This window comes from Cyprinodon variegatus, unplaced genomic scaffold (assembly GCF_000732505.1).
Source record: "Cyprinodon variegatus isolate N-32 unplaced genomic scaffold, C_variegatus-1.0 Scaffold788, whole genome shotgun sequence".
Classification (NCBI taxonomy): domain Eukaryota; kingdom Metazoa; phylum Chordata; class Actinopteri; order Cyprinodontiformes; family Cyprinodontidae; genus Cyprinodon; species Cyprinodon variegatus.
Window position 1 is genome coordinate 14,145 of NW_015151241.1, and position 9,811 is coordinate 23,955.

General features: G+C 35.5%; 1 protein-coding gene across 1 annotated transcript in view; it reads right to left on the minus strand.

Moving 5' to 3' along the window:
* LOC107098536 (B-cell receptor CD22-like) overlaps nucleotides 1-9,811 on the minus strand; it is an 18,456-nt gene that overhangs the window by 7,070 nt on the left and 1,575 nt on the right. Inside the window, exons 2-4 of the mRNA XM_015396274.1 lie at nucleotides 9,099-9,356; nucleotides 8,601-8,903; nucleotides 8,390-8,524 (exon numbers count right to left, since the gene is read on the minus strand). Coding sequence (XP_015251760.1) covers nucleotides 8,390-8,524; nucleotides 8,601-8,903; nucleotides 9,099-9,356 — 696 coding nt within the window. The remainder of the gene's footprint in view (nucleotides 1-8,389; nucleotides 8,525-8,600; nucleotides 8,904-9,098; nucleotides 9,357-9,811) is intronic.

Here is a 9,811-nt window from a genome sequence, read left to right on the forward strand (position 1 = left end):
AGCTTATAGTGACAGACTGATGCTCCTTCAGATCACCAACAGGGATATTAATGCTGGGACTCCAAGGAGAATCTGAGGTTTTAAATGGAGCACACAAAGGATAAGGTATTAGAGTGTTTTCAAACACACACAGACCATCTGAAAATCTTTTAATATTTGGGAAATGCAGTAAAATGAAGCATGTTTTTAAATTTGTATATATTCAAAATCTGTAGACTGGGATTAGATTGGGTTTAGATCCCCATAGGTGCTGCAGCGTTCAAAAGTGCAGCTTGAAGTTAAATAAGGAAATGACCAGTTGGCTACCTACAACACTGTTGATGTGATTATAATATTTAAAGGACAACGCATGTCCAACAATATTAAACAACACATAACTCTACATTGACGCGGTGCATCAGGGTTGTGAGGTAGGTTCCCAGAGGGAATTTGTTCCTCCTCTTATTCTGTATTGCAGTTTCTGCAGGGTGAGCTTTTTATACTTTCTTCCTCTTACTTTACCTCTTAACAGATACGTGCAATTTAAAGTATTCCATATCTTCTCTTTGAACTATCGCTGTGTTCCTTGGTCTTTATAGTGCTATTGATCACTTATGTTCTATAACAAACCTTACAAAAACAGGTTTTTATGTAAGTATTGCAATAGCATGTATATCAAATATAAGGATAAAAAGAACTGGATATAAATGCACTTCACATCTTACATAATATCAAACACTTTGCAGGGATTTCCTTTTATTTTACATTTATGCACTATTTTGTGTTAGTTTGTGAACATAAATCCGAATTATTAATACTGAAGTTCCTGATTGTAAAGTGACACAGTGATGAGGGATTTTAAAAGGATATTCATGTAAATAAAACTGCTATTTAATCAATTAAAAAAGCTGATAACTGATAATTAAAAAGTCTACACTAATTTATTTCTTCTAAAACTAATTAATTTTGACTGCATTTTTTCAACAGAGGCAGGAAATGTATTTGTTGAGGAATTATATTCAAAAGTGATTGTCTCTTTAATCAACTTTTTAAATAGATGGGAATTAATGCTGACTGGTCATAAATTGGGAAGTAAAACAGTTTGATGGTGCTTGTCTTACCTTTAACTGTTATATAAAGATGATCTTTACAACCTGTCGCCTTGAATGGTCCATTTTCAATTCTGAAGAAGTATTTGTCTGCATGTTTTTTCCTTACATCAGGAAACACAGTGGTGCAGTTTTCTTCATGCAGGTTTCCAGTTATTTTCAGGGGGTAGGTGTTAGCTGAGTTACTGCTATTAAAAATAATACGGTTTGGATTGACAGCAAAATCTAAGTCATGTCTCATCCAAACGCCAGAGATGGGTTTGCTGTGGTCAAGCTGTGCATCTTTTAAAGAAAATTTACATGGTATTTGCAAACAAGATCCACTGAGAGCTTCATTGTTCTTTGGTGCAGTTATCTGGATGCCTGGCTGTCTTAAACCACAATGACGACTCAGCTTCAACTGATTAAAATCGAAAGCACCTGCAAATATAAAGTAATAATAACCATTTTGTGGATTGAATTTCTTCTAAAGTTAAAGGAAATTAATAAACAGCTCACCTGAAGGTACAAAGACAACCAATAACACAGTGATGGTCAGCACCTTCTCACACAGAGCTGCCATTGTATTCAGACAGTCCAACTGCATGAAAACAGTTGCTGGGAGTTTGTGGTGTTGTTAAACCTGAGTTGAAAGAAGACATTTATAAAAAGTTTCAGTTAATGTGCCATATATAGAAAGGGTGGCTTTTTTCAACCTTCGTAAAAGCAAAATTGTAATATATATAATTAATACTTTGTTTTAGCAGAACTTAGAAAATAAATACAAATGAGATGAAGAATTGTTTTTGTAAGTTAAATGTAAAGATCGATGTTGTTCACTTACCATATAATCTGACGCTAATGAAGACGTTTTTTACCAAATAATTTGCTGATTTTAGAGGATTAGAAGCAGTTCAAGCAGCTTTGGCTGTGAGGAAGGAAATGTAATGAGAAACTCTCTTGTTAGAGAAGTTCTCATGTTAAATGTTCTGTGAAAGAGGAAGCAATTTCGGGGATAGCATTATATATTTCATAGTTGTTATCACTTAGCTAAGGATGGTCTAAGTATGTCTTTTTGGTGCTGTACTAGAAGACTGAAAATTAATAAATTAAAAATGTAGAAAGTATTTTTGGTACATTTTTCAGTGTTGATTTATGTGGTTATTTCTTACTTCTGTGAAAAAGCCTTCATGCAAATAATACAAGACTCCGTGTGACGGTGATGAAGAAATGTCTTGCGTTATAGCAGAGCAGTGATGTAACATGGGATTCCACAGAACCGGCAAACAAAATTCCCCTTTTAACTTCTCAGCTCTGCTCAATATTTGTGAGTATTTTAAATCAGTATTGCTGCTTCTCTGTGCAAAATAGATCTATTTTTCCTATGATGTAGACTTCTTTATGGTTTCCGTACTTTCAAATTGAGAATATTTTAAAAATGTCTTGATTCATGTGTTCTAAATAACTGAGGGAATCATCTCCAAAAATAGCTGTTTCCTTAAATTATGAGCATTTATTAACCATGATTTTCAAAATAATTTTTCAAGAAATTGGTGTTAGGCATTTTCAGCATCCAATCAGAAGAATTTGTTTTGCTTCTTATAGCAGTCAAATACAGGAGAAAACAATTCGATGTTGCAAGATTTCTTACATAAGCAGTGTTAACATTCTAAGAAAATACTACTTCCTCAATAATAACTCAGATATTCTGTTAAAAGTATGTCATTATTTCTAAAGCCTAAATAACTGTTACAGAAACATACAAACACAGAGCTGTTTAATATATGCAGTCCACATTACTTTAGTGAGCTATAATGTTATATAGATCATCTGATCCTCTGCTTTTCTGTTAAAATGACTTAATCCCAATAACATCAACCTGCAAAAAGTAGACACTCTTGTTAAAGGATATTTCATGTTTAGGTAGCCAGCCACTGACATCTCTCACATTCATTTACAGTGGAACGTATGTCAGTGACTGTCAAGTGCTTTTCAATAGAGATATCAATTCAATGCAGTTTATTTATATAGCGCCACTTCATAACATGTAATCTTAGGGGCACTTTACAGTTCACCAGATCATCCACTCAAATTGATTCAAAGTTTTCTATCTAAGGAAAACCAGTTGATTGCATCGACTCCTTGACTCGAATGCAATCCCTCTTTTAGTGACAGTGGAGAGGAAAAACTCCCTTTTAACAGGAAGAAACATCCAGCAGAACCAGGCTCAGTGTAAGCGGCCATCTGCCGAGGCCGACTGGGGTTTAAGGAGACAGAAGCAGAGATACAAAAAGTAGCTGAAAAAGGCGGCCCCTTCCAGGAAAGACATAGCCAGGCAGACGAGCTCCGAGCCAGCTCCCATGTCAGAGGATAAAGAGAGCACATCCAGCCAGTCACGGTCAGAGAAACAGGACCACACTGGAGAACAGGCCGATCTCCAGCATCTATAAACAAGGGTGTTGATGGAAGCAGCACAGCTGATATTTCTCTCCAGGATGACGTCACAGCCAAACAGGAACAGACGAGGCAAAGCTACTATGACAAAAAGCAGAGAGAGCAGAACGTTAGAGATTGAACTAATAGATTCTGCAGAGTAGGAGAATAGAGATAAAATGAAGCAGAATGATGAAATGGGGGTTCCTATGTCCTCCAGCAGTCTAAGCCTATAGCAGCATAACTACAGAGATAGCTCAGGATAACCTGAGCCATTCTAAATATAAGCTTTATCAAAAAGGAAAGTTTTAAGTCTACCCTTCAAAGTAGACAGGGTGTCTGCCTCACGGACTAAAACTGGTAGTTGGTTCCACAGGAGAGGAGCCTGATAACTAAAAGATCTGCCTCCCATTCTACTTTTAGAAATTCTAGGCACCACTAGTAAGCATGCAGATTGAGAGCGAAGTTCTCTGTCAAGTTCTCTGTTATTTTAAATTCTATTCTTGATTTAACAGTAAGCCAATGATGAGAAGCTAGGATAGGAGAGATATGATCTCTCTTTTTAATTTTCCGCAAAGAGAATATGTTGATCATATTTATGATGGCAAATATGCTAAATAGACAGCTTGTGCTGTTTTGTTTATGTTACAGACATAAAATGATTTGCACCTGCAAATTTGCAAAGATTATAAAGTACTGGTTTTTATCCAGGAAAACATTTTAAAGATGAAGCCAAACATGGAAAAAAGCTTGTCCAATTTTGTAAGTTACTGCAGAGGAAGTTGCAGATCCCAGTTTGGCATTTCTTTTCTAATCAAAGAACCCATAAGAAATACTGACATACAGAGTTTTTGAATTGGGGTTACTTATTGCTGCCTTGGTTTTAAACATGCCAAGCTGACTCTTGTATCAACAATATTTCATGATTGAATGCCCTTTAACAAAAAGTTTGGTAGAAATTCACCAGAAAATTCCCAGACATACTCTGGAGCTAAAAAAAATGGGTGACAAACTTATGTTACAACTTTCTTATGTTTTTGATGAATCAGCTTGAGGTGGAATATGCATTAAATTTCTCTTTGGGAACAATAAAGTATGTTAGAATTTAATCGAATGAACTGCAAAGGATACCTGTAGACAACTATAAATTAGAGCAATTAAGTTTGCATGACATCAAACACCAGTGTCTTTAGCACGTCTGTCTGTCTGTCTGTCTGTCTGTCTATCTATTTCTCCATATAGCCAAACATTTGATCGTTCCATAGTTCCCTTGTGGCGCCAGCATAGGGCGGCTGTTACGCTCCTTCATATCACCTTTTCTGCCGCTTGCGTGGTGCAGAGATGCATTGGAAACCGTATCTGATGGGGGAACGTGGCTCGATTTAACACCTGTTACTCATTGGACATGTGATCCCAACACTTAGAAACAGTTCAATCTCAATAGAGGAAAAAAAATGTTCAGGAATATCCAGATGATTAGGTTTTAATTCATTATTAACCCTCTACATTTGCAAGCTGCAGATATGACTTAGGTTAAATTAAATTAGAATTTACTAGTAGATTTAATGTTGAACATTAACATTAAATTTACTGAAGGTTTAAAGACACTAATTTTATGTATTCATCGTTTATCAGGAAACTTGTAGACATAAATAGCCTTTTTTAATTTCATGTGGACAACATGGTAAACATTCATATTTAAAAACCTCTTCATAAAAAAAATTCTGAAGCACATTGATGATTTTTTTTTTTTTATTTATGTCACAGTCTTGGTTCTGTTAAGTTTTCTTTGAGTTTTCAGTTTCACATTGATTCGTGTTTTTCTTTGTTTCCTAGTTTTATTGGTTTAATTCCTATTTTGTTGTGTTTTCTAGATTTATTTTTGTTTTTGCTGGATGTATTTGAGTTTTTAGGCTTTTCTTTGTTGTCCTCTTGTGTTGGTCTCCTTTTCTCTAGCTCCATTCTAGAAGCCTCTGTTCACACCTGCTCCCAATCAGCTCATTAGTCCTGCCTTTGTTCAGTCAGCCATAAATACTCTCCTTGTGGAGTTCTACAGTGCTGGTTCCTCATCTTTCCCTGGCTCCTCATTCATTTTTTCCCTGATTACTCTGGTTTGTACGCATTTTTTTGTGTTGGATTTTTGGATTCCTGCCTTGTTTTGCATTTTTATGTTGGGATTTTAGATTCCTGCCTGTTACCTGTTGTGAACACTCCATTAAAACTATAAGAACTCACCTCTGCCTCCCTGCCTCTGCATTTGGGTACTCACAACCTCAACCAAACCCTGACAACTTATGCTGGTAACTAAGATGTTGCATTAGTATAAGATAATACAGTTTGTCTTAACTGTTAAATAGTTTTTAATTGTGTTTATACAAAAACAATCCTTCGTGGAACAGTTTGTCCAATAAACAAAGTATTTTATTATTGCACAGCTGTAAAAAGTCTTCCAACAGAGTTAACCCTATTTCTTGTTCATTGCTCCATTTTGTTTTTTGCATCAGACATGTCTATGTGATGTTGTAGATCTAAAAACCAAACAGTCAAAGATTAAAGGGGATTGTGATGCATAAGCAACAGCAATGAACAATGCAAAACAGAATGTAGGTAAATATGTACATTAAATTGTGGTTTTCATGTAAGATCTGAATGATCTTTGAAAAGCAAAACCTAGTAATGGACACTATAATTCAGTCTGGTTTTTAATGAAATATTGTGAAAAGGTAAAGAAATTGTGATGAAATGTAACAGCAATGGGGACATATTGGGTCAAGGGCAGACAGAAAAACATTAACTGATTTAAAACAATGTAAAGATGAAACTGAGGACATAGAAAAAACGTAACAACATGTTACAATACCATTAGAATGCATTCATTTATGGTCATATTGTAAGAGAATACATTTAAAATTTGAATGAAGACCTTGAAAATTATAACTGCAATTAAAAAGAACACCACCCCTTAATTCTTCCTTTATTCATTTAAACAGAAATTCAGGATTAATCTAAAGAGTTGTAGAATATTTGCACACGTTTGCTAATGGAAAAGGGGTAATGGAAGGAGATATAACCGAACAGTATAAAATAATCCAAAGTTAAACATGTTTGTTGTAAATAATGTGCTTCAGTGCTTTATCATTGGACTTTCAATAAGTAGTGCTTCAAATGAAAGAAAACTTTGCATGTTTCCAATCTCCTTTTGGGTCTGGATGATGATGATGCCTTCACCCCCTTTGGACTGTTTATATTTTCTAGTTCTTCTGTCCTCTGCTAACATAAAACAAAAAAGTGGCTCAAATATCTTTAAAGGAAAATATGAAACCTTTTGTCTACCTTTGGGCATTTATTCCAATTTCTTTATTCAGACTGAACTATAATGATGTTACTTCTGCACTTATTGAGAAAACTGTGTAAGGTGGTTTTTTTAACATTAATGTTCAAATCACATATATTGTCTATTGAAGGGGAGGTGAAATCTACAGAGAACATTTGTACACCCACCAATGAGTCTAGTAATGCAATAGTTATCCATAAAAGGAATCATTGCAGAAAGACAGGGGAGTCCAGTCGTAGCTGGAATATGGTTGTAGTTGAAGCACTACTAATCTGGTAATATTCAAAATATTTAAAATGTTTAAAATGATACGAAGTGTATCGTATCCACAAAATATTTTAAAATTGTTTCATTCATCTCTTTTCTTAAAGCTAAGAACAATTTCCTTGCATAAAAACTGTGAAGTATGTCTAGGCAACGGAGATAAAACAAAAAGGTACCAGCAAATGATTATTAAAGCATCAGAACATAAGATCTGTTATTTAAAGTTTAAGCAGATATCGGTAAATCACTGCAGAAGTTGAAAGACCAGAGATGCAGATATTTATACCTTATCAGAGCAGCTTCCTCTTCCATACCAATGCATCTACCTCATCTCCTTTACAATTGTTTTATCCTTGCCATATCCTGATTTCAGGATAAGCAAAGAACCTTGGGGTTGCATCTAGCTCAGACATCTTTACAGAAATGACCAAAACCAGGGACACGATAAACAACTGGCAGAGTCAGGAAGAAAAATTGAAAACTTATACACAAAGGCTTCATGAAAATGAAACAGGAAAGATTAATGAAGTTCAGCTAAAACAATATCTTAAACAGAAGAGAAAGAAAAACCTGCACAAAAAAGCTGAAAGTCAATGCTTAAGATTTAGAAGCCCGAAATTACAAAAGCTGGCTTAAATGAGTGGAACAGGAAAACCAAAACAAATAGAAAACTAAAAGAAAAAAAGTGTGAATAAAATGTCGGTGGCATTTTTTGGGGTGTAAAAAGTCTTCACCACAGAGATAAAAACATGTTAATTCTGAGTTAGAATATACACACAGAGGATCTTAACCAGGAGAAAAAAAATAATGATGTTGAAGCATATTAAACATCATATACCAACAGGTAACAGAGAAAATTAGGTCTTACATCGAATGGATCATTCCTTTATGTCACAGAATTAAAATTCCCAGGGTCACTAATGATATGTGGATCCATGCTGCAGACAGTCGAGTACCTTTAACAAGACAGGATGTTCAATCTTTCATTTACAAAGAATATTTGGAATACTTTTCCAATATAAACTGATCTTCTGATTATTTTGACTATTTATCTCACAAACTATAATCTTTACAGATTTATTAAATATTGACAAACGATAAACTCTTAAGACTAGCAAATAGCATAATATAATTGGTTTTGCAGGTTTTTAAGGCAGACCCCCCCATTTACCTGTATTTAAATGAATCATTGATGATGTCTGATTACCAAGATCATTCATAGAGACGCAGTAATATTCTCCATCCTCGGTAACTGTGAAGCTGTAAAAGTCCCCTGTAGCTACTTCTCTGGCTCCATGTTTGCTGTTCCTGAACCAGGTGAAGCTGGCAGGAGGCTTGGCTCTGCTGGAGCAGCTCAGCTCCACCCAGCTACCTGCTGACACCAAACCAGATGGACTGACGGATGCTGAGGTGTTTCTAGGAGCATCTGAGGAAAATTGGACACACATTAACTTTATTGATCAGAAACAGCTGAACCATGACGTGCTGACAGGATCACTAACATGAAACACTGAGAGTCACTTCTGTCTCTGCTGTCTTGCTTCCTCCATTCACAGGATATCTGGCAGAACAGCTCATGTTGTATCCATCATGTGTGTCTGACAGAGTGATGGTCTCCTGGATTTTAGTTGTAAAGTTTCCATCTGTGTTTTTCTCTGTTTGTCTCTCAGAGTCTTGTTGGAGATTCCAGGTGAGTTCAGGAGGTGAGTGTGGACAGGGAGTCACAGCTGAGCAACTTATAGTGACAGACTGATGCTCCTTCAGATCACCAACAGGGATATTAATGCTGGGACTCCAAGGAGAATCTGGGAGTTCAAATTAGACACAAATTTAGGAAAATATTTACATAGACATCCTATGTATGTGTCAGCAGATTAATGCATGGATATAAAATAAAGCAGATTCTGGATGCAGAGATCCACATTTGTTGTAATGAAATTAATACACTCATTAAAACATATATCCTCACAATATAGGTGACCTAATAAAAAAATATTTACCTTTTACCTGAAGACAAATATATGATGACATCTCAATACCTAATGGATTTTTAGCCTCACAGTAATACTCTCCTCCCTCAGTAACAGTGAAGCTGTAAACCTGCCCCACAGATACATTAATGGCTCCATGTTTGCTGTTCCTGAACCAGGTGAAGCTGGCAGGAGGCTTGGCTCTGCTGGAGCAGCTCAGCTTCACCCAGCTACCTGCTGACACCAAACCTGATGGACTGATGGATGCTGAGGTGTCTTTAGGAGCATCTGAGAAAAAATATTTATTTATTTGAAGATCATTAAAAGAGCGATAAATCAACACAAGACATAGGTGAGATATAATTGCTAGTACAGCTCTTTAAAAGTTGAAACAAAGAATTATCATCAATCATAGTTCACCTAAAAATTGTAAAATGTTGACTCCTCTAATTTCTGAAAACAGTTATTTAAAATATTTTAGATATTGGCATGAAACTATCAAGAATGAACTTTTTAGTAGTTAAAGTAAATGTCATTGACAATGTCACTCGTTCAAATATTCTTTGAATAATGCTATGTAACTACATGCTAATTTTGAATGCACTGACATATATGGCCCCCCCATACGAGCTTATGCCTACTATGAATATATATGTATATTCTTGTTTTTGATGTTATGATCCACTAAACTCCTCTAATTGAAATACATCTTTCAGATTTATTTTTTTGTGGGGGGATGGGGG